The 27,325-nt window shown below is 31.8% G+C and overlaps 1 protein-coding gene across 2 annotated transcripts in view; it reads left to right on the top strand.

Moving 5' to 3' along the window:
• The window catches only part of nAChRa7 (nicotinic acetylcholine receptor alpha7 subunit), a 177,271-nt gene that overhangs the window by 19,314 nt on the left and 130,632 nt on the right, over positions 1-27,325 (top strand). Inside the window, exon 2 of one of the 2 annotated variants that reach the window (XM_015330050.2) lies at positions 23,769-23,911. The exons of the other annotated variant lie outside the window; for it this stretch is intronic. Within the exon in view, the coding sequence (XP_015185536.1) occupies positions 23,769-23,911 (143 nt within the window). The remainder of the gene's footprint in view (positions 1-23,768; positions 23,912-27,325) is intronic. 2 annotated transcript variants of the gene reach the window in all.

Here is a 27,325-nt window from a genome sequence, read left to right as displayed (position 1 = left end):
CAAGGAATTACTACTCGAAATGAGTTCCTTCCCGGACGTAGTGAAAATTTACTCTCGCTCGAGACCAGACGAATTAGATGGATGCAATTCCTGAAATTATTATCTTCTTAGTTTTATCTATTATACAAATAATACTGACGGAATTTTCAACGAGTTTAAATTAAAGACATGCGTTCGTTCTCGTTTGAGATATATCTTATTTGAATACATTTCTATTTTTTTTTTTATAAAATATTGCCGTTACGTCATTTGTTTATTTGTCATTGCTAAAAAAAAATTGGTTTTATTTTTCACCTGTTTAAGGCTTAACGTTAAAGGAAACAAAATTTCACATCGTGTAAGTTAAAAGGATCTACCAGACTATCCAGCTTTTTGTTTTGTCGTGAAAGGTAAACGGCGTACTTAGACTTTAATAAACCAAAAAGACAAGGAAATATAGTGGACTAGCTCGTTCTTTAGCTAGAAACGCGTAGTCCTTGCCAAAGATTTACGAGTTCGTTCGACGGGGGTAACGGAAACCGACCTTTGTTTCTTTTATTTTTTTCGGTCTCCTGGCCACTTTTTTCCTAACAAATCTGAAGGAATACTTCAAGCGGGTGTTTATTGGTCGGCTTGATCTGCAGTATCGTCTATTCACCTACTTTTTTTACCCTTCGTAGATATCTATACAATCTTTTTCTGCGGAGTTGAATTTATGTCAATAAAATAAGAAAAAGAGAGAATATAAAACTATAGAAAGGGGAGGATTGTAACGACCAAGTATTTCTCCTTCGTGTATTTGGACCCTTCCTATTGAGTTAATACTTGAATATTCATAAATACATAAATATATTTGAAAATATTGAAGTAGACATTTTGTTTTTAATACACTATCACATTCATGATTTTTTATCTAAAAATCAATTTCAATATTTTCTCTCTACGTTCTCTTAAATATATCTAAGGTATAACGTTCTAACTTTCGTGTTCTGAGTATTGCCGAGCTTTTTTCATTACTCATGTATACGTAGACATTTATTTGAGACCTTGGTTTTAGTACAAAAACATGCCGTGGTATATTCGCTTTCCTAAGTTTACAGGACGTGCTCATAAATTAATCCATAATAATAATAATAGTCATAATGGTATATTCGCTTTTATACATTTACATGATGCGTTTATAAATTATCCATCCAATCATAATTATAGTGAAATTTTTAATCTAACTAAAAACTCTTACCACTTACTTTGCAGATTTTTTATCAAGGTAAACCTTTAAACAAGGTAAACTTAGGTATACCGTAGATAAAACTTCATCGTGTTATTAATTCAATCGTAAAACGTTTAACTCTAATTCACTTTATCATACAGAGCAAGAAGACAGGAACGTTATCTTGAAAATTGTAGTTTTCTCGTTTTGCCAATAAAAAAGTCGATGGAACTAAGGTATGAGATGACATATGAAAGACGTGAAATATGTTTTTTTGATCTCAATTGGCTTTTACATACATATGTGGTATAATAAAAGCGGTGTAAGAAAGAAAAATTTAAGCATTCTTTCAATCTTATATCAAGCCATTTATCAGTGACGTTCTTACGTGCTTGGAATAAACTTTAAAACAATTGACATAGCATCGGTTATGTCTTCTTTACTTTCAATTTCTTTTTTCTCTTTATTTCTCTCTTTTTCATTTATCGCATGAATGATAGAGTGATGAATTGGAGCGATAAAATGGATTCTAGAATCGTTGCGTAACAACTTGAACAATAATATAAATCTTTCTTTTGGTCTAGAAAGGATGAAAATTGTTCAAGTTAATTGTACGATACAACAGTCAGCAGATAGGAGAGAAAGCGATGGAATGAAGCACATATTAGAATGGTGTAAAGTTTCTGTTCGATATTCGGCTAGGAGACAAGAAATTAATCGAAATTTATAATGTCATGTTCGAGCATTAAATCTCTTGTTATTTACAATAAATAATACTAAGAGTATTTCACGCGAATTTTTAAAAGGCAATTCGCGTAAAAAGATTTTCAAGAGTTCCTTTTCCATAATGGCACACCGTACCAACCCACCTACTATTTTCATCATTTTGCTTTTACGATAATGCTATACATCCCTACTTTTATGTATATTAAACTTTTACCCTCCATCCATTGAAGGATGTTTGGAGGTAGAATCTGCCATTATCGATACTCGTTTTAACACAAGGCCACAAGTGTTTCCTCTGATTTGTGGTGTATCCAATTTGTCTCGGATCGACATAGATTTAGAACGGATCACGATCGGTGATCTTTCTTAGTTCCTTTTTTTGCTAGGGGAGAATAGTTCAGTCGATGTTAGAGAAGGACGATAACAGTGTCGCAAATTAGCAGCCAGGATACGGTTGGGAACGTTTTGTAATGGCAAACCAAGGGTTTGTTTTGCTTTTACGATAATGGGTTTCGTCTAGTACACCATTCTATAAAGTACACGAGGGAAAGAAGGAGAAAGAGAACTTAACAACACAGTGCATACTTACTAGGACTGCAGATTCTATAGATTCGGTAGCTAGACTTTTCTTTCTCTCTTTCTTTCTTTCTTTCCCTATTTCTTTTTCTTTTTCTCTCATCGACCTAGAAAATCCGCTCAGCTTCTAAAGCTTTCGGATATCTTAGTCTTCCATGTTTTAAATTATTACTTTAGTAGATAGAGTTCGATAAATTTTCGTTGAAAATTGTATGATCATCGTTCTGTAATGATTTAAGTACAATGATGATCTTCTTTTTTTTTGTTTTTAAATATTCCATCGATTGCTTTTTCTTCGTTTACTTGACAAGCTGCCATTACAATGCTAATTACGAATGCATTTACCACGATTCGGAGGTCTAAAATAAGCTATTCGAAAATGGTCGAATGTTGGTGGCTTTTTGCGCTTTCACTACGAAAATGTCCATCGAGCGTTGTTATATCAAACGGTTGAGAGTTTAATGTCATGTTTTTCCGTTCCCGTAGATCTCTCGTATATCTCTGAAAAGTTCATCTCACGGAGTCATCAACCAACCTAGAATCCTTCATGACTAGTTTCAACTTATACTTTTTTTTTGTAGGATTTTTTACTACGTTAAATTCAGAAAATATTTTCATTCGAAAGACATTGTTCGTTTATATGTATTCATCAATTTTCATTCGTTAAGAGTTTCTGGTCGTTATGTAGTGAGCTCATTTTTTTCTTTGTTGTTTTTTTTTTTGCAATTCAGGAAAAAAGAGTGAAAATATATTATAGAACAAGAAATAACTATAAATAGAAAGAAAATGTTATTTTTCATATTGTTAAAAGAAAAAAAAGTTTCTTTATCTTACTAGATATTAAACATTAGATCGTCTGGAGTGTAAAGGGTTAATATTTATATTATAAATCCAACAGCTTGACTGTTCAAAAAATTCACAATATTTATTCAATCGCAAAATAAATAATGTTAATCTAGCCGAGTTATGAGAAGCTTTCAAAGCGTAGTACCGGGGACGATGTAAAGCTGACAAATGCAAATGGCATGTGCAAAATGTTGGAGTAATAAACTAAGTTTGTATTTATTTTATTTCGAAAAATAACAGGCGAAAATATGTGGACGCGATAGAAAAGAGCTATAACGATTTTCAAACATTATAGGGGACACGTCGCGGCGTGTTCGGGGAACTGAGGTGCCGCATGTATAAGCAATAAATTTTCCTCGTATTAAACAGAAAAATAGCGTTATAGGATATCCAGCATGGTGAACATGCGAAGAAAGAGAAATAGAGAAATTTGAATACGTTGACTAACGGTGCAAGTATTATATTATTGTATATAGCTTAACATAGTTGAGCACATATAGATTTCTTTGCGTATTATCGTTTTTGTTTGCTTAACGGAGTATGCAAAAGATGTAATTAAAATATGACGAAGGTGACGCATCATACATTTACCCATAACAGGATATAATATTTTCTTTTTTCATGGTACGATGTCCAGCGTTACTTCTAATAATATTGTTTTGTTGTCTGTTTTTGTAATTACGCTATCCTAAATCGTTCTTCGTTTGTGTTCAATCGAAACGATAAGTAATTATTTAAATATCTGTCGATACCATGACAAAATGTTCTGCCGATAGTGAAATGAAGTCTCGCGTGGTTGTCGATCGATCATTCTCTATTCCGTAATTTATTAACATCGGTTGTGTTTTCACTTCTTTATTAGAAAACATTATCTCGCTGTCTTTTGTAATATTCTTGGCTAGTTACAGTTTTATATCTTTGGAGATTTTTCTTTAAACTTCTTAGGCTATTGTAACGATAAAATTTTATGAAATGATATGAAAAAAGAGGGAAAGGGAGAGAGAGAACGAGAGTGAGATAGGATAGAACCTACAGTCGATCGACAGTTCAACAAGATTATGGAAGGTTCGAGTTTAGTATGTGTTGTATGTATGAGATACATCGATCGATAGTTATTGCAAGATGTATTTATTTATGGTGGGATAAGTGAGGATGGACATACTTTGAGAGTGTTCGATATATCGTAAATGATTGTTAATTGATCGAAAAAAATGTATATCGTAATCTAAAAACATGGATTTATATTTTGATGTACCTTCTTCTTCGAAATCCACTGTTAAATTAGATTTTTTGTTTTCTGTGAAAGTTTTTTTATTCAAAGTTGTTTATGTGACTTTTCAAAGGTTACATATGTATAACATGCATAATATTCTAAATAAATAAAATTTCCTTTTATGGAAAGTCATATAAACAATATTGAATAAAAGAACTTTCATAGGGGACAACGTGTTAGTCTAACGGTGGATTTCGAAAAGGAAGTAACATCAAAAGGTAAATCTATATTTTTAGATTACAATATAAATTTTTTTGTTATTAATTACAAATCATTTAAGGTATATTTAATACAGTATTGTACTTTATAAAGGAAAACGCGTCAACTTACTGTTGGATTTTGAAAAGGACGATACGTTGAACTTATACTACGTGCTTCTAGATTAAAATATAAATTTTCTTCGATTAATTATCAATCAATTAATGTAAATCGAATAGAGTACTGTACTCTATTAATATTTTAGATTATTTATTGGTGAGTTGAAAATTTTTATTCTAATAAAATATAAGATTGAAATCGTTCAATATTCGAAGTAAATTAATAGATATGTAACTTTTAAACAAATGCATTTTGTATTATTCTGCGCGTACGATATTAACGAACACTCACTGTAAGTATGAATCAATTGATTATTTTCCATATTGATGAAATAAATTTCTTTTTTATCGATCGTTGAGATCATGCAAATTTTGTTCGTTTTTTTTTATATTCACTGTCAATCGATATTTCAATGATAAAAATATTTTGAGAGATTCTTATTAGGACCTTGAATAAGTTCTCGCTGTTTCATCGAAGATGGCAATGACAGTACTCCGTGCTTGAAATTTCGAATGGTAACGCATTTGCAAGGAAGTACTGTATCTAACCTGAAATTTCAGTATATGATAGTTCACTTTAGTGTAAACAAAGTAATTTTTTATTAGTTTTAAAAATGCCTACTTTTGTGCCAACTAAAGTGTATTTGCGGGGAATTTTATTGCACTACTTTATTAAAAAGAAACCGGCAGCTGAAGTAGGTACATAGAATTCTTGTTGAGAATTATGGTGACAATGCTCTGTCGGATACGACATGCAGAGACTGGTTTCGACGCTTCAAAAATAATGGTTTTGAACTTGAGGATAAAGAACGTTTTGGCGCACCAAAAAAATTTCAAGACTGAAAATTGGAGGAATTACTCGTTGAAGACCGATCTCAGACGCTAATAGAACTTGGAAAAACATTACAAGTTGATGAATCAACTGTTTCCAAACGTTTAAAAATGTTAGGAATGATCCAGAAGCAAGGACATTGGGTGCCATATGAATTGAAGCCAAGAGACATCGTACGTCGTTTTGTCACGTGTGAACTACTGCTTAAATAGCAGAAAAGAAAAGGTTTTTTGCACCGTATCGTGACTGGCGATAAAAAATGGATACACTATGATAATCCGAAACGTAGAAAATCATGGGGTAAGCCTGGCCATGCATCAACATCGTCCTCAAAACCACATATTCATGGTTTGAAGCTTCTTCTCTGTATTTGGTGGGATCAGCAGGGTGTAATTTATTATGAGCTGCTCAAACCGAATGAGACTATCACGGGGGATCGCTATCGACTTCAATTAATGCGTTTGAGTCGAGCCCTAAAAGAAAAACGGCCGCTATACGAGAAGAGACACGACAAAGTGATTTTTTACATGACAACGCCCGGCCTCATGTTGCAAAACCAGTGAAAACCTACCTGGAAACGCTTCGATGGGAAGTTCTACCTCACCTGCCGATTTTCACATATTCCGTCCGATGGCACATGGCTTAGCTGACTAGCGTTTTCATTCTTACGAAGAAGCTAAAAAATGGGTCGATTCTTGGATAGCCTCAAAAGACATGTCGTTTTTCCAACGCGGAATTCATATACTGCCAGAAAGATGGGAGAAAGTGGTCTCTAGTGATGGGCAATACTTTCAATAAAACGTTTTTGTTCCTTATATTTTAAATAAAGTTTTTATTTTGTAAAAAATAGCGAGAACTTATTCAAGTTCCTAATATCATTTTCAAGAATAAGATGATTTTAATTCCACGTGTATTTACTCGATATTAACGAAATAGTTTCTTGTCTTGAATCAATAGATTTCTAAGCGCATTTCATTTATAACGTAGTAGATAACGAGTCTATGCACGATGTTGCAACACACTTTGTCCAACATGCTCGGAGTGACACTGGCAATGGCGTCCTTGATTTGATGCATAACATAGCAAGATCTAGGACATCGTTGGCATTGATTATGTCCTTCGCGTAACTTCACTACTATAATAGTTTGCGAGGTTCGGTTTTGGATTGTCGGAGTGTTATAGTAACCTGTGATCTCTCATAAACGTTCTCACTCCCTCTCTCTTTCTATCTCTCTTGAAAATATATATTTATCAGAATATGTTAGTTACGATCTATTTGAAAAAATATAGAAATGTCGAAATGTACTCATTGAAACATATAAACTCATCGAAGGTATATATTTTTTAGGAAGAAACGAATGGTTCGATAATATTGGAAATATTGGGAAAAGGAAAAAGAAGAAAGAGAGAGGAGTGGATTGGAAGAAATAAAGGAATATTGGACACGAAGTAAAGTCGCGAAATCGATCCATCTCGGTAGTCGGCCTTTTTCGTCGCCTCCTGGTGAGACTGTTTCCGAGCTTCGTGAAATATGGCATTAACAACGTCTGGTACTAACCAAAGGGATAGTTTCTCGCAGCCGTTCTTCGTGACGTCGTCGTAGATACGCGGTCTGTCTGAAGATCAATTTTTCTGTAAATTGTGACCCTGTTAGTGCACCGGATACCCGGACATTATTGGAAAAAGAAATCTACGAGTGACTACTCATGCTGGAATTGTCGCGTACCTATTGGTCGAGTGCAACGCGAGTAAGCCGTTTTATATCGCCTCGAAATCTTCTCAATAACATCCGTCGGATATGACCTTTCGTATATCACCACCTTCTCTCGGGATAAGTAGCGGAGATGAGAGAGAGGAAGAGAGAGAGAGAGAGAGAGAGAGAGAGAGAGAGAGACTGACTTTTTATTGCTTTCTTGCTACCTTCTTCGCGTGTAAAATTCTTGAAAATGCGTTCCATTTTGTATATATCCTTTTTGATATAGTAGGTACCTGAAGGTATACTTAAACTTTTCTTCCCTCCTTCTTCTCTTCTTCCTCCTTGACGGAGAAAGGATGAAGGATCTCTTTAGAAACGATGTGGGGGATCCTTTTTAAGTTATAACATTGCGCCAAGTAAATTTTCGATGAGTGACATCTAAATGTACTTGACCATTAGGTTAACAGTCATCCATGGATGTTACTCGCGGTAAGTTCTACTGTCTGTTGGCAACATTCTTTGAGTGCATGTATCTCTGTTTTCGAAGGTCGTTCGAAGTTCAGTTCGCGGTACTTAGTATGCTTCTCTCTGAGTGTCTTTGCTATATTTACTCACCGTGATATTACCCATTGTCTCTTACTCTAATTTATGGAGAAGCTGTCTCTTCTAGGTTTACCATAACCATACACCGAACTTGATATACCCACTATGCGTATAGTTATATACGTTCACAATGCTTTTACCAGTTCAAGAATGTCTGATAAAAGTTTTCCAACTTGTAGTTGAACTTTGTAACAAAGCATTGTATTAAATACAGATTGAAATTAATTTTAAATATTTAAAAAAGAATGTGTAGTTTGATGAATACTTTGATATTTTTTCAAAGTTTCATATTCTTTCTCGAGAGTTCAGTTATTGGAATACGTAACGAAGATATTAAAAATGAATCAATGCAGGAATGTTTTTTTTTGTTCTCTCTCTCTTTTTTTTCTCTCTTACATATATTCTCTTTTATTCTGTCTTTTTTGAGAACATTGAAAGAGTTGCTCAATTCGCGACGAAAGTTCGATCCTTGCCAAAAATTCAAAATAGAAGTCGCCCTTAGAATATCGATAAAATCGAGTTGCAAGGTTTACGCGGAGCATTCACGCGAACTTTATCGAAAGTGACAAGGGTAAAAGGAAACGTCGACTTACCGGAAAACCCTTTTTAATCGTGACTAGTATATGGAGAAGTTTTTGTTTCTTCTTTTAGTACTGTGAATTCTCAAATTTCTTTAAAAAATAAATAACGGATTTCCATCTAGAAGTAATCAAGTTGAGTAATATATTTGAATATTGTTCGAAGGAAGTCTAAGAAGTAAGAAGATAAAGGGAATTAGTAACAAGTCCGTTATGGAGATTTCCTACGGTTTACTGTAAGGTGTCTCAAATTCGAAATTAAGATCGCACGTATCTCCTTAGTGTTGTAAGTTTCTAACATTACGATGCATACTAGTTCTAAAGATCTTATTCTCGCTCTATTTTGAGTATATTGGTACGTTTAATGTAAAGCCCACTAACCGACCTTACTAATGAGTCGTTAAGATTACACTTGGTCTCTTAGTCTGCTTATCTTTTTGTTGTACAAGCAATTTCAAAAGATTAAGTTCTCTGCAAATTTTGGTTAATATTCCTCTTGATTTTGGTAGAATAACAATTTAATAAAAATGATTAATAAGTTCAATCAGTGAATTTTCAAACGATTTTCATCTCATATTTGATTCCCTTTTCCATTGATTATCTATACCTTTCTCTTTCTCTTTGTCTTTCTCTCTCTTTCTCTCTGTGAATAGAATTTGTTATACGTAGGTAATCGGGTCAAACAGGCCAATTAATTATACACATTCTGAAAGATTAATGTAGTATTTGGAACATGTCCATTTTCTTTCGTACATCTAGTTTATTTTTTTGCTGTAGTAGGAGTATGAAATGAGGGGAAAACGGAGGAACGCATTAGGGTTGGTCGATTCGCCAGGAATGAATCCGTTAGGTAAATAAATTGGACAGCGTGATTTTTGATTCATCGAACAGTTGAAATACTGAGAGTCTAATTATTAGCGAAAACTTTTTTTATCTCTTTAGGTTTTATATTTATTTGCTTTTTTTCTTTTTCTATCTCTCTGGTCATTTACTATAGAAACAATTGGAAACATCTGAATCGACAGAGAATTTTTAAAATAATTTTAGATATTATATAATTTATAGAAATTCGTGAAACGACGAGTAATGTTACATTCTTTTCTAATTCTTATCGATAAATCGTTTTAACCGTGTAAATGCAAATCGATTAGAGATATACACAGTATACTGTATACACAGATTCAGTTCTGGTGGGAAGTCCGTAGTAGGAATAAATTAATGGGGAAACTCATTTGTCCTCCATAGCGTCGTATATAATTATTATTGCGATAATAATCTCCTAATAACAATCTCATTTTACAAACCGCGTTATTTAATCGTGCTCAAAATGAATACATTTAAAATTATTATACTATCAATTGTTAAAGAACTATCACTGATTCGTACAAATAAAATTTTTCGTATACATTTGATTGTGTCCAAATAAAAGTTCGTTTGTGAACGAGAATGTCCATTAAAAATATTTCTGTTTATTTATTTTTCGCAGAAAAAGAAATTAGCTTATGCAAATGTCCTTTGATATACAGGAATAAACTTATTTGCAATTATATTCCGTTTCTGTTTTTAAAGTAAACCCGTTTTTAAATCGTTCATTATCAATTTAAATCGTCAACGTGAATGTTTGCAATTTTTTGTAAAACTTTTATATGCTATTTATTCGCCTTAATTGCATGAAAGGATAAAGGAAGAACGTAAGATAGACGCATTGCAATGTAATTTCATTGTTCAAAAGAAAAAAATGTATTTTTTACGTTATATATAATAATACACTACAAACTTATTTTTATTCGAGGTAGTAAAATATCCGGGCGTAAAATAAATTAAATTAAATTCGATTTCGAATATCGACGAGGATGCTTCAAATCCTCGTACTAGAGAAGAATAGAATTTATCATCGATTAAATCCGACGATAGGTTAGCGCTATTCGTTTTTGCGAAATTTATAAATTTTCTATGGCACGTGTGTGGGTGTGATAATATAATATTTATACCACTATGGACAATTTTAATACACAACTCGTTAGTTGAATACGCTATTTATTAGAACATTTGTATTTTTTTTTGTCGGGAAAAAACATCACGGAAGTTAGATTTTTTTCTCTCGCGTTTAATTCAGCTGTCGTTTTGATTATTCTCATAACGTTCAATCATTTTTCGGAATTTCTGTGTTTCTCAACTTCCTGAATGAAATCATATACACAATTGCAACCTTTTGGATTATAATTGATGTTATAAAAAGATAGATAGATAGATAGATAGATAGATAGATAGATAGATAGATAGATAGATAGATAGATAGATAGATAGATAGATAGATAGATAGATAGATAGATAGATAGATAGATAGATAGATAGATAGATAGATAGATAGATAGATAGATAGATAGATAGATAGATAGATAGATAGATAGATAGATAGATAGATAGATAGATAGATAGATAGATAGATAGATAGATAGATAGATAGATAGATAGATAGATAGATAGATAGATAGATAGATAGATAGATAGATAGATAGATAGATAGATAGATAGATAGATAGATAGATAGATAGATAGATAGATAGATAGATAGATAGATAGATAGATAGATAGATAGATAGATAGATAGATAGATAGATAGATAGATAGATAGATAGATAGATAGATAGATAGATAGATAGATAGATAGATAGATAGATAGATAGATAGATAGATAGATAGATAGATAGATAGATAGATAGATAGATAGATAGATAGATAGATAGATAGATAGATAGATAGATAGATAGATAGATAGATAGATAGATAGATAGATAGATAGATAGATAGATAGATAGATAGATAGATAGATAGATAGATAGATAGATAGATAGATAGATAGATAGATAGATAGATAGATAGATAGATAGATAGATAGATAGATAGATAGATAGATAGATAGATAGATAGATAGATAGATAGATAGATAGATAGATAGATAGATAGATAGATAGATAGATAGATAGATAGATAGATAGATAGATAGATAGATAGATAGATAGATAGATAGATAGATAGATAGATAGATAGATAGATAGATAGATAGATAGATAGATAGATAGATAGATAGATAGATAGATAGATAGATAGATAGATAGATAGATAGATAGATAGATAGATAGATAGATAGATAGATAGATAGATAGATAGATAGATAGATAGATAGATAGATAGATAGATAGATAGATAGATAGATAGATAGATAGATAGATAGATAGATAGATAGATAGATAGATAGATAGATAGATAGATAGATAGATAGATAGATAGATAGATAGATAGATAGATAGATAGATAGATAGATAGATAGATAGATAGATAGATAGATAGATAGATAGATAGATAGATAGATAGATAGATAGATAGATAGATAGATAGATAGATAGATAGATAGATAGATAGATAGATAGATAGATAGATAGATAGATAGATAGATAGATAGATAGATAGATAGATAGATAGATAGATAGATAGATAGATAGATAGATAGATAGATAGATAGATAGATAGATAGATAGATAGATAGATAGATAGATAGATAGATAGATAGATAGATAGATAGATAGATAGATAGATAGATAGATAGATAGATAGATAGATAGATAGATAGATAGATAGATAGATAGATAGATAGATAGATAGATAGATAGATAGATAGATAGATAGATAGATAGATAGATAGATAGATAGATAGATAGATAGATAGATAGATAGATAGATAGATAGATAGATAGATAGATAGATAGATAGATAGATAGATAGATAGATAGATAGATAGATAGATAGATAGATAGATAGATAGATAGATAGATAGATAGATAGATAGATAGATAGATAGATAGATAGATAGATAGATAGATAGATAGATAGATAGATAGATAGATAGATAGATAGATAGATAGATAGATAGATAGATAGATAGATAGATAGATAGATAGATAGATAGATAGATAGATAGATAGATAGATAGATAGATAGATAGATAGATAGATAGATAGATAGATAGATAGATAGATAGATAGATAGATAGATAGATAGATAGATAGATAGATAGATAGATAGATAGATAGATAGATAGATAGATAGATAGATAGATAGATAGATAGATAGATAGATAGATAGATAGATAGATAGATAGATAGATAGATAGATAGATAGATAGATAGATAGATAGATAGATAGATAGATAGATAGATAGATAGATAGATAGATAGATAGATAGATAGATAGATAGATAGATAGATAGATAGATAGATAGATAGATAGATAGATAGATAGATAGATAGATAGATAGATAGATAGATAGATAGATAGATAGATAGATAGATAGATAGATAGATAGATAGATAGATAGATAGATAGATAGATAGATAGATAGATAGATAGATAGATAGATAGATAGATAGATAGATAGATAGATAGATAGATAGATAGATAGATAGATAGATAGATAGATAGATAGATAGATAGATAGATAGATAGATAGATAGATAGATAGATAGATAGATAGATAGATAGATAGATAGATAGATAGATAGATAGATAGATAGATAGATAGATAGATAGATAGATAGATAGATAGATAGATAGATAGATAGATAGATAGATAGATAGATAGATAGATAGATAGATAGATAGATAGATAGATAGATAGATAGATAGATAGATAGATAGATAGATAGATAGATAGATAGATAGATAGATAGATAGATAGATAGATAGATAGATAGATAGATAGATAGATAGATAGATAGATAGATAGATAGATAGATAGATAGATAGATAGATAGATAGATAGATAGATAGATAGATAGATAGATAGATAGATAGATAGATAGATAGATAGATAGATAGATAGATAGATAGATAGATAGATAGATAGATAGATAGATAGATAGATAGATAGATAGATAGATAGATAGATAGATAGATAGATAGATAGATAGATAGATAGATAGATAGATAGATAGATAGATAGATAGATAGATAGATAGATAGATAGATAGATAGATAGATAGATAGATAGATAGATAGATAGATAGATAGATAGATAGATAGATAGATAGATAGATAGATAGATAGATAGATAGATAGATAGATAGATAGATAGATAGATAGATAGATAGATAGATAGATAGATAGATAGATAGATAGATAGATAGATAGATAGATAGATAGATAGATAGATAGATAGATAGATAGATAGATAGATAGATAGATAGATAGATAGATAGATAGATAGATAGATAGATAGATAGATAGATAGATAGATAGATAGATAGATAGATAGATAGATAGATAGATAGATAGATAGATAGATAGATAGATAGATAGATAGATAGATAGATAGATAGATAGATAGATAGATAGATAGATAGATAGATAGATAGATAGATAGATAGATAGATAGATAGATAGATAGATAGATAGATAGATAGATAGATAGATAGATAGATAGATAGATAGATAGATAGATAGATAGATAGATAGATAGATAGATAGATAGATAGATAGATAGATAGATAGATAGATAGATAGATAGATAGATAGATAGATAGATAGATAGATAGATAGATAGATAGATAGATAGATAGATAGATAGATAGATAGATAGATAGATAGATAGATAGATAGATAGATAGATAGATAGATAGATAGATAGATAGATAGATAGATAGATAGATAGATAGATAGATAGATAGATAGATAGATAGATAGATAGATAGATAGATAGATAGATAGATAGATAGATAGATAGATAGATAGATAGATAGATAGATAGATAGATAGATAGATAGATAGATAGATAGATAGATAGATAGAGAGAGAGAGAGAGAGAGAGAGAGAGAGAGAGAGAGAGAGAGAGAACTCAAACGACGAAGCTTTTCACGTTTAATGCAAGTTTGATGATTGGTTGAAAATGTGGCTAGAAAAGCTTATCGAAGTTTCGACCATCGACGCATCATAATCAAATCGTTACGTTTATCGCCTATAGTGGTAGCGGCCATAGAAAATAAAAAGAGTGAAAAACGGACGATGAAATTTCACGTTGACTTCTGGCATCCATCGATCTTTTTCTTTCTATCACTGTTTCTCTCTCTCTTAGTTCCTTTTCTCGTAAATAACGAATCGATCCCAGAGGAAAATGGTTTCTCCTTCGAAGGATGTTGCCATCGAAAAGGGTCGTAATTTCCTTCGCCCTGGGCTAACAAGTTTCTTCGTGATGCGTGACGGTTTAGCTCATAGAGTGAAATAATACTATGGACGTTTTACTCTTAAGGGATTTCGATGATAAATAAAGGAACGCGTGTGGTTTAAACCGGTAGTAAAATTAGTATGATCCTAATATCTCTTTTCTATATATCGTGGATACTAACCGCATAAGTTTAGGTGAGGTTACTCATCGTGCTGGATATTGTTACTCGCTACTTGACGAAGCTATTTAGCTACCACGGAAGTAATTAAAAGGCAATGAAGTCGACCAGGCTGCTATTGCAAGGGCATAACGTGGAACGGATGGTGTAGATTGCCGATACTAATCGAGAGAAAGAGAGAGAGAGAGAGAGAGAGAGAGAGTGAGAGAAATCGAATATGCGAGAGGGAAATTGAAGAGGAAATGCGATCGATACGAGTCTTTTTGTTTCTTGCATTTCGATGCCCTTTTTCCCTTACCACCCTGAGGCTTTTCGGCTCGATTCGAAATAAACTCGCGCTTCGTTTCCTCTCGCTTCTAAAGAGTTCATTCGCGGTAGAACCCTTTACCCATCGGCTTAATTAAAGCTCGATAATCCGTTTCACGAGTTTCCTCTTAATTTTGTGAACGAACGCCAGCTGCTCGTTCGTTCCTTCCTTCCTTTCTTCTTTCGTTCCTTCATCCCTTTTTTCTTTTCTTCTTAATGTTATTTTTTATGTTAACTTTTTTCGAATTTACCACTTATCGACAAAGGAGGCGGCGGGGGTCTTTGCTTTACATCAAATTACATTTGTTGATTAATGCGAATCAAGTGTATTTTCTCGTATAAAGAAGTAGATTATTATAGGAAGGAGAAAAGAACGTAACTTTCTTATCACGATAGTCTGCGTTCAACATTTTATGGATCGTTTCGGGATGTTTACGTTTACGTAGAACGATAGGTTCTGTGGGTTATGAGTAACACTAAAAATACACGTTCACGCATTCGAGATTCATAAACTATCGATAAAGAGATCGTAAATTGCACAGAAATGCACTTAAGACAAATTTCACTTTGTGAATGATCGTCGTCATTGTCTACACACTCATCAAGTCCTTACACCAAGCGCGTTTTCATTTTTGAAGTGAAAACTTCCTTAGAATGGGGGTGATTTGAAAAAATGAAACGCGGTGATGTAGTGGGGCGATGTAGCGCGGCGATGTAGTGGGGCGATGAAACAGCCACGATACTAAGTAAGAAGAGAAAAAGAGACAAACATACAGGATTGAGCCTTCGAGAGAATAAGACAGAATATAAATAGATAGATACATTTTACTGATTCCCCAAAGGGTTATACTCTATGAGATAGAATATAGTTATACAGTTTTTCCTATTCTCAGTCACTGCTTCATAGTCCCCACTCCTGGCTACTAAGCTTTGTATATGTGTGTGTGCAATTGCATACTACAAAGCGTGGACTCATATCATCTCGATACTAAACCTGTATGTATGTAGGAGCTATATAAGGGTAGAAGAATAAACAGAGATAAGCGTGTAGGCGACAAAAGAATAAGTTACAAACGAACCGACGGTCGAAATAAAGAAAGAAGGTGTGTGATCTGTCTTTGTAAGTTGTGTAAGGCTGTGTGAGCTGAAAGGTTCTCGAACGATACCGATGCTTTGTTTATTGCATCGGATCGGACGTTTTGGAAAATTCGAGAACCGCGTGTGGATGGATATAAAGGAGCGGGTATTAAGTTGTTATGAGTAGTCGCCAGTCGTCAGTCGTTATCAGTCGTTGTTAGTCGTCATTCAGTTGAAAAAGTTCAGTTGCGTATATCGGTTGTTATCATAAGATTGAAAAGCCTTTATTGTATCTTTTCTAATATCTATCTTAAATGTATTTTATCAGTAGGATTAAACTGAGTGTACGTTGTTACCTTACACCTCTATACTAAACCCAATCCTACATATATATATTTGTTTCTATCTATGGCTATCACATTTGGCATTCTATCTTAATTGATACAATTTGGAAAGTGATAGTTTTTGTCAGCTACCCCCATCCCAAGATCATACCGGTGTCCTTTGATATATATGGTAACAATATTATAATAAATGAATCCTACAATTATCTTACTCTTGACACTCTGCATTCGTTTCATTTTCTCAAAACTTAGTTGTTTTGAAGGTTTCACTTCTAACACGTGTGATCTGCACACATGTTGTTTTCTTTTTTATATTTTTTATTCTTTTAATGTTTCGTATTTAGAAATTCGTACCAAAGCTTACGTTTGATAGTTTCATTAAACGATCGATGTTTATACTATATATATCTCGCGTTTATAATATTTAAAATTTATATACGTTAAAATTTCGGTTTATCGATATTAAGGTAGTAATATTATTTAAATTAACCTTGTTTAATATCTGTCCTATCGATTGTCATACAACAATATATCGCGTGCGTAGAGATTATTCTTCATTAATAATTGTACACTCGGTACATAATTCTAATAACTTTATAGCAAATTATGTCATTGGGAAAGATATAAATGAAAATACAACATCGTTTGTCAATTTTAATCAAAGAAATGATCCCAATTAATTGATCATTTCGAATAAATAAGTTTATCTATTAATCACCGAGAAAATTCATTTGGATTTAATCCTTATTTAGATTAAAGTAAATTCATTTTTAACTAAATTTATGCTTATTGTCTGTCTTGTGTATCGACTACGATAGGGTGGGAGGAAGGAAGCGCATATCACATTTCGTACTTTTGCGAGAGAAGCGGACTTTGAGCTTTAGAAAAGTAAAAAACAAAAAAAAAGTAAAAAAAAGAAGATGAGTCGGAACGAGGCACGCTGCCCGAGCGAGTCTTTGAGTGCACTGTAAAGAGAAACCGATGATAAATTCAAAACGCATCTCATATCGCAATGAGAAATATAAAGGATAGGATAGATAAACGAGACAAAGGCCGTAATTTTCATATGCAATAATTTTTATTCCTTTTTTGTCAGTTCGTCAAGAGAAAATAGTATACTCTCTTTTTCTATCGCTATATGTATAAATATATGCTAGTGTATTTTTGCAAAATCTATTAATTCGTACAATAATTAACTAAATCTTGAAATGACTATACTGATATGTTTAAAGATGAAAGAAGATAAAATTTTATATTTTAATGGTGAAATAACTATAAAATTAAAAAAATTATAAATACAAAAATTTTGAGTTATAAAAAACTGTATTAAAAGATTATTTCTTTAGTAAAAGCGTTCATAATAAATAGTTAGTTATTGTTTTCATTTAATGTTTTAAAAAACATTTAGGAAATGAAATAAAAATTCTCTTTCGAATTTCTTTTCGTTTATGACCTTCCTTTTTCATCCATCCCGTAGTCAGAGTCTTTTCTTTTAGCAGAAATCGTAATGAAAACGAAATAAACAATAGCAGACTATGCTCACATTAGAAATTGGTTTCCTTTTCATCAATATTACTCTTTTAAATTAGCAGGAAATACATTTTAATGTTATTCCTATGTTATTGGGTTGTTCGGAAAGTAATTTCGTTTTTTCCCTACAGAGGATTTAATTGTATTTTTTCGAGCCCAACTTCACACTTAAGCCGCATAATCATTATATGTTTTGAGAGCTGATATAGCAAGGCTTGTGTGTGAAAAAATTCAATTAATTCTACGCAGTAGTTTTTGGTTGGTGCCCTTTTAAGTATGGAGAGCAATAAGCAGCATTTTCGTCATATTTTACTATTTTACTATAGAAAAGGTAAAAATGCTGTTCAAGCCAGAAAGACATTAACCGATGTGTATGGAGAAAATGTGTTGACAGTACTCCAGTGCCAGAACTGGTTTGCAAAATTTCGATCCGGCAATTTTGATGTCGAAGATGCACAACGTTCCAGAAGGCCGGTTGAAGCTGATAAAGACACGATAAAGGCATTAGTTGATACAAATCGGCGAATAATAACACGTGAGATCGGTGAGAGGTTAAATTTATCGAATTCAACTGTGTATGACCACTTGAAAGGCCTGGGTTTAACTTCGAAGCTCGATGTATAGATTCCCCAAGTTCTCACGGAGAGAAATTTGTGTCGTCGCGTTGACGTCTGTGATTCGCTTCTCAAACGTCACGAAAATTATCCATTTTTGAAGCGCATCATTACAGGGAACGAAAAATGGGTTGTATATAACAATGTTAAACGCAAGAGATCATGGAGCAAGAAAGATGAACCGGCTCAAAGCATTTCGAAAGCCAATATCCATCAAAAAAGGTGATGCTGTCTGTTTGGTGAGATTTTAAAGGAATCGTTTTTTTTGAGCTTTTACCAGATAACACAACAATTAATTCGGAAGTCTACTGTCATCAGCTGGACAAACTGAATGATGCACTTCAACAGAAAAGGCCAGAATTAATCAACAGAAAAGGTATAGTGTTCCACCAAGATAATGCGAGACCTCATACAAGTTTGGTCACTCGCCAAAAGCTTTTACAGCTTGAATGGGATACACTGCCACAACCACCATATTCTCCAGATCTGGCGCCTTCGGATTATTATTATATTTGTTCCGGTCATTGCAAAATTTTTTGGACGGTAAAACCTTTACTTCAAATGAAGAGGTCAAAAATAACCTGGATCAGTTTTTTGCCAGCAAAGACCAAAAATTTTATGAGTGTGGAATCATGCTACTACCAGAAAGATGGCAAAAGGTGTTGGACCAAAATGGCCAATATATAATGTAATAAAAAATTTTGTTCATTATACGAAAATTGTTTTTCATTTTCCAAAAAATAAAAACGGAATTACTTTCCGAATAACCTAATTCATAATACAGGTAGCCCACTTACAACACGACATTCTATAACACAGTTTTGCTATAACACGATAAGAAAATTGAGAAAATTTTTGTATAAAACTGTACTTCTGTAACATTGGATAATATAATTTTTAACTAATATATTTAAAAACTAAATTATCTTAAAATAATGTTGTGAAGAAATAATGAACTCTGGGTCTCATATAACACGGTTTCATTTTCTGGGAACCTATCTACCGCGTTATAGTAGGATTACCTCACTTGCATTTAGAGTATGGAAAAAGTGTCAAGTGGTTGGTTTTTTTCAAGCAAATCATCCTTGAAGCTCGTTGTCGCAATGAGCCAATTTACATCAAATAGACCAACTTTGTATGTATACGTTTGTAGGCATATGTGTATACACGTGTGTAGTATATATTTCTATGGTCATGCGCGAGCATTATAAACGTTATAAATTCTGTGGGAGCAAATCCAATTTCTATGGCAAATTTGCGCCTTAATCGACCACGAACGTTCAAAGTCATGGTCGCGTACATAGACACAAGGTGTGATCAAAGCCACGGGCTAGAATATCAGAAAGGATACTAGTGTATAGGAAATTTCGTTGAGTGGTCTCCAAGAGAATAAAGAAAGAGAGAGATAGAGAGAGACAGAGAGAGGAAGAGAGGAAAGAAACAGCTTCTCGAAGTAATTTCCTTTCCATTATTTGCAAGTTGTAATGGAATATTTAAGCTTGGTAAACATATTCGATTTCTATGTAAGTAAGTTTCGTACGATTCAAATAGATTAAATTTGCTAGTGTATTTAAATAAATTTTCTACCATATTCAAGAATTCATTCCTTTGTCTTAACTCTCGCGTATACGCGTATTCCAAAGTAACTATCATTTCATTCTTTTCTCTTTCATGCAAAAATGTGTTTTTGTTCATAACATTCGATTCGTTGTAAACCGACGGTCTTGAGAATCTACTGAGAGATCAATGTATTATGAACTCTACTTTTGTCTGACTCGTTTGTTCATTAACTACTGCGACATCTGTCCTAGGTTTTCAGCACTTTGAGGCGTACACCCTGTAATTCTGGAATTTCTAATAAGATAATTATGATCTCACCTGTCGTATGCTTATTAAGCTTTGTATTTGAGATAATATTTTGGATGCTTATCTGTTGGTTTCGTGTTCTTATGAATCGATGTAACAAGTGTTTCATCTAAAGTAGTAGGATTATTATCGTGTATAAACGTCGAAACATTTTCAAATATCATTTATAAACTTTTTTTAAATTTTCATTTCACGTGATAAGAAGTAATTTTTAGTGAATATAAATACATCTTCAGATCGTATCAATAAGTACACATTCTATCGTTCGGTTTTATTCATTTTAACTACAATTTCTGTTCATAAAAGTAGCGTCGGCCCTTTTTCCAGCGTTTAAGTTTTCTGCCTTCGTTTAATGTAATATTTTTAACGTCGTATAAAAATATCAATCGTAAGGGAGAAGCGAGAGGTTATTGATTTCTACCTAACAACTTTTTTTCTTCCTCTTTTCTTTTTTCTTTACAGTAACATTCTGTAATAATCAGAAACGGTGGTGTTCCGTTGTAAGCGAAATATATTTATGACGTGAAATGTATAGTATATCCTAAAGACTTGAAATATTATTATCATTGCGATTATATGCTCAAATGTTGGCTACTTAATCGCGTATACAAAGAAAGATAAGGAAAAAAAACGGAAGAAAAAAGTATCATTCGTCTTCTTTTAACTTGAGACATCTTTTTATTTTGTAGTATTTAAAAAAATTTTTTTTTCGTTTAAAGTTAGGAAATAGCTTGTTGGAGGTCAGGGAAGAAAATCCCTATATGCGTATCAATTTTTGTAAAAGGATAATTTATTACGAAATTTACGTTACGAATTCCCGATAAGGAAGTTAAACTATCATGAATCACAGTTTGTTCGGAGACGAAACATCAGATAAATCCATTTCTTATATTCCAATACGACATAGCTCGGGAAACTTTAACTCCGCGATCTTGATTTCTGTGGATATAAAGAATACGGAGTGAAAAGTAAGGTTTTTTTTAAGAACATCAGATCGTTATTCAAATTCACGTTTCTAGTTTATTCGAAGAAGTTTCAGATTTATCGAGTAACCAAAAATAAAACAAAAAAGATAGATATGATATTTCAAAGTGTGTGTGTGTGTTAATAAATACGCGTTAACAGATAAACGAATAATAATCTGATATCATATTTGCGCCCGATCGGATGTTCCATTTTCGATCTAGAGTTAGTAAAATACGGGCGCCCATAAATTTTTATCGGTAATGAACTCGGTACTTTGGTTGCTCTCAATTTTTAAATAGTTAAGTCAAGACCAATCCTCCAGACTAATTCATTCTGTTTGGTTTAAGAGTTAAGCGCGCACCAACTATTATTCACCCAATCTGAGTATAAACGGCAGGTTAATTAAACTGAATTAAATTATTTAACCAAGAGGACCTTCGTGATCAATTTTATCATCACAAAACAAAAGATTGAATGTTTAATTAAATAAGGAATTTACTAATCTAAACTGTAAAATTGACTAACTAACTCATCGAAATTTATTCGATTTGTTGTGTTAGAACAAATTTTAATTTAAATTTTGATAGTGAATAAACAACGAGTCACACTGGAGTATTCGTATTTTATTTACTAATAACAATATATTGTTTCCATTGGAATAATATTCATTCACGTTCATATATTGTATATTCGTTTTACGATCAAGTCTATTTATTTTTTCATATTTCATTTTTTTCTCTTGTTTTCTTTACAGAGATTGTAGAGAAAGAATTTTCCGCATACCTTCCAATTTCGGAATACGATCAATTTGTAGATATTAGATAAGATATTTTCCTTTGTCGTTCTCGAGGGTAGTAAAAATACGATGGAGAGAGAAAAAGAGAGAAATAAAAAGAGAAAAAGAGAAAGAAAAAGAACAAGTGATAGAAAAGAAGGCAAAAAGGGAGAGAAAGAATAGAAGGCGATGACGAAGTTACATTCGCGAAAAGACGAGGAAATTCGTAAGGTAGAACGTAGTGCTTAAGATAAGTCTGTTTTCGAAAGGATTTTCAAAGATTGTACGATAAAAGTAAATCTTCGCGTGTTCCAAGTTCTATGTAAGATGATACGCCAAAGATTGAACTATTTCTTTTTTTGACAATTTGTATCTTTACACTCTTATTATATTATTTTACCACGAGAACATTTACCTTTTATTTTCATAGAAAATAATAAATGGATGTATACCCTGTATATTTCATTTAATGAAGAACTTTTACTCTGCATGTACGGATATATTTTTTACGATCTCAATTGTTGTTTAAATATATATTTTCTCTAGCCTTTTAATGTTCGACTATTTCTTTAATGAATGAATCTCTAATTCAGTGGTTTCTAAATTTGTTCGATTCTCGGCGACTTTTTTTCAACCTCAATTTTCTCAAAACACCTTATCCTAATTTCTAGCATTTACACTTCGAGAATAATTTTTTTTTAAAGTTAGGTCAAAAATAAATAAAATATATTTTAGGTGGGAAAAATAATTATATATATAAATCTGACAAATTCAATTAATTGTAATAATTGGTGAGATGGATTAGTCTGTAGTTTTCGAACATTCTCAAATCATGGAATTAAACTAAATACAAATATTTTCATTTTCTTGAGTTTTTTTTTGAATGATACTTATAGATTTTATTTATGAAAATTGTGTAATATTTCGCCCATATGAGAAAATTGCGGCTGCCCAAGGCGCCAAGGCAAATACTTTGGGAACCACTGACCTAATTAGATAAAAATTATCCGTTTGGAAGGATATACATACAAATAAAATATAAATTACATTTATATATCTTCGATTAAACATCAATACGCATTATTGATGAATTGATATTTTTGTTATTTAATTTCTTTTTGATTAACCATATCAATCCATTTTTAAATTGATTATCATCGAAACGCGATATTTCTTTACGAGTTCGTCGGATAGGACGAAAGGGCCCAGTAATTAAGGTGTCGATAAAAAAGTTCTTACTATAAATGTAAATTGGGCAGGACTGGTAAGCTGCGGTAGTCACGAGAAGAGGCTGCTGTCAAATCTGCTGGATACGTATAACGTCCTGGAGCGGCCGGTGGGAAACGAGTCCGACCCCCTCGTCTTGAGCTTCGGCCTTACGCTTATGCAAATAATCGACGTCGTAAGTTCAAACAAACCTTTCAAATTTATTATCCTGCAAGCTTAACGAGTTTCTTTCCTGTTCGTCTAACGCTATTAACGCGCGGTTATCGTCCTTTCGTATATTTATTTATATTTATAATAGAAAAAAAAGAAAGGAAAGAAAAAAGAAAAAAAACAAATGATTGCAATAATAGAAATAAATCAAAAATCGAAAGGATCAATTTAGACGATATCATTCTCGATGATGGAAAGAAATATTGGAAAATATATTTGTTCATTATATTCGTACGTGGAATTACTTTTTTTGGTAATTTAGTTAAATATAATATATTATATCGTGACCGATTTGGTCATATCTTATTCTTATTTCTCTTCTTTTACTTCTTTTTTTCTATCCTTTCTTTGGCTATTTTCTTTTTTTTTCACCGATATAACCCGTAGCATAATCGAGAGACGTTTGCATGTATTATACGACTCCGTGTGGATTCAGTCACGGAATGATGTCGCCGACAAACTTAGCCGTTTAATATTAAATCGAGAGGCTGGATAAAATGAGAGCGTTAATGCTCTTACGGTTTCCCTTCTTTTTAGCCTTTACGAGTTTTTGTATATGCTGTTTCTACCTACATACATATGTATATGTATATACATATGTCTATAAGAGTAATACTTATGCTTTAACAAGATTTTGCTTTTTCTGTACTTTGGAAGAAATTTTTTCGTGAAATTTACTAAAATATTTCGAGGATTTTTAAAGTATGTGTGTGTGCGTGTGTTTGTTGTGTGTATATATATATATATATATATATATATATATATATATATATATATATATATTTATATATTTATAAGCACGCGAGAGCTTGAAAACGCACATAGTATACACATAAGTTCGATGTACTATCGATCTGCTTGCTAATTGTGCATGTTTTTGAATGAAACAATCCTTGAAAGTAGGAAATCTCGAAAATCTTCAACTCGTTCGTTCGTTTTATGTGCGTGAAGATCGTGTAATTAAATTGTTGTTGAATTATAACATAAAACTTGACCGATGAATTACTTTCACCATATGTCATCAATGGTCAATGCTTGAAAATTTTCACGAAAGCCTCGAAATCGTTGTGCGTTTTGTATATATATATATATATATATATATATATATATGTGGGATTCCCCTTCTCCTGTTAGTTTTCCTAAAGGATATCTAACAAGTAAAAAGGAAAGAATTCTGCGGTGTTATTAATAGGTTGATGTAGAAAGAAAAACCTCTCTTCACGGATATGCAATATATTTAATATAAAGAAGTAAAGATACAGAGTGATGAAAAAAAACGCCTTCTTTGCTCGGCTACTAAACGATGATTGCCTCTTGGTTTCTCTTCCTAATCTACTTCTTTGTGCGACGCTCTCGCTATCGATATTTAACTATTTATTTTACTTTGTTTATCTTCGGCTTGATTATACCTGATACCCTCTGGTCCACTCATGCTTCAGTGTTCTCACTCACATTCTCGCACCCCACATATATATATGTAAAATTTATTTAATTTAAAGAAGTATTTATTAATAAGATAAAGAATAAGAATAAAGAGATAGAAATCGAAATAATAGTTAGAAATCTTAAACTCGTAATGCACTCGTATCACACTCGTTCACTCACAACTAGTCGTACTGAATCAAAAAGGCGTTCACTACTTTTTCCGCGCGTTTATATACGCATTCACCCCACCAGTGGTCTTAATCACTTCCGTCAATCCTTCTCGAAATCTCTAGACTATTCCCAATCAATTAAACAAAGGACCTCTTTCCGATTTCCGGTTCGGGAATATTCGAGAGACTTGGGGAGATTACAAAACGATAACACGAGATGATATCGCTATGCACGCTCGCCTTTCTTTTCTGCCACACACACTCATATTCATATCGCTACATGACTCACATCATACTCATATCGCTACATGCACTCACACTCATATCGCTGCACGTTTTCACAAATCTTTCAACGTCCATCGATTGTTTCACGCGTACCATGCACTTGCACTCTTCATTTTTCTCCCACTCTCACAGATATAATTTTGTGTAAATTATATTTAAATGAAGCTATTATACATTCGAGTAATTAAATCGAGTAATTTAAATCTATACGCAGGATTGTATAACCGGACAAAATGTAATTCTAAATATAAAAAATAAGTCGATAAAAGAAAGTAATATGTTTTCGTTGTTTTGTTTACGCTTTCTTATTCGTTACTTTCTATAATGTTCTTGATCGTCTGACTTATTTTTCGTATCTTTAGTATGTTTCCATTAGTTGAACTGTGATGATGATGCTACGACGGTAGCTTATTATTATAACTAATGATTTTCATTGTCGCCAAAAATTAATTATGTGAGTTTCTTTTCATAATTATCATAAACTTGATGACAATAGAAAGTCCTTAAATGAAAAATGTTTCAAATTTTCTCGAAAACAAAGCTACAGACGATAACAATGTTATTCTTTTTTCGGCTTATTTTTATACGTAAAATTCCCGTCTTTCGGTTGTATCACCAGAGTTGTGTCAAGTACCAATAGAACTATAGTAAAACTTTGTAATTTGTTACTAAGAGATTAAATGAAGTTTCTAAATTCTTAAAGAAAAATTTCTTTAGAGACATTTGAAATTTTAAGCTAGGTACTAGACGAGATTATTACGTTTCACAATTTTAATTACAAATTCAGATAATTTATCTATAAATTTAATATATTGCTACATTCAATATTTATCGTAAAGAGAAAAAAAGATTAAAAGGCTTCCATATAATTTTTAATATATTTTTTAATACTAGGGAAGATCAATAAAATTATATCCGGGCTGATACGAAATGAAAAAATAATTTAATACATTATCATTACGATGCAACAATTGCAAAAAAGAAAATGATAAACGTGTTTTCGTGTAACATTATTATTGTTATTATTATTATTATAATATTTATTACGACGTCATAATTACAAGTATAATGAGCAAGAAGAATAGGTATTTTGTTTTTTGTTTCTGAAAGAAACAACGTAGCAATTCTAATGAAAGTTATAAATACCTTTGTCGCTGTATTTAATCTTTGTTAGGCTGTAATTATATTTGATTATAATAATTATTTTAAATAATGTATTAATAATTAGCTAGATTTACTAGATTTAAAAATTTCCGGGATCTAATTAACAAGATACTTTTATGTCGGTGAATAAAAATAAAAATTAGAAAGCTTGTAATCTTCATCGTGATCGTAGAACGTATTAATGAAAAAGAAAAATAATACTCGAATATAAAATGCGCGTGAATGAAGTATCGAAAGATGAGTTTGAACGTAGGTTAGAGAGGAGCTGCTTCTCGTGTTTAAAATAGCGGGTGACAAGAGCATCATTAGGAGGCTAATTAAGAACAGAAGGGACA

Source organism: Polistes dominula, unplaced genomic scaffold, assembly GCF_049000335.1.
Source record: "Polistes dominula isolate Pdom_NZ unplaced genomic scaffold, Pdom_raw_medaka contig_15, whole genome shotgun sequence".
Taxonomy (NCBI): Eukaryota; Metazoa; Arthropoda; class Insecta; order Hymenoptera; family Vespidae; genus Polistes; species Polistes dominula.
Note: the sequence above shows the minus strand (reverse complement) of the source record. Positions and strands in the feature narration are given on the sequence as shown.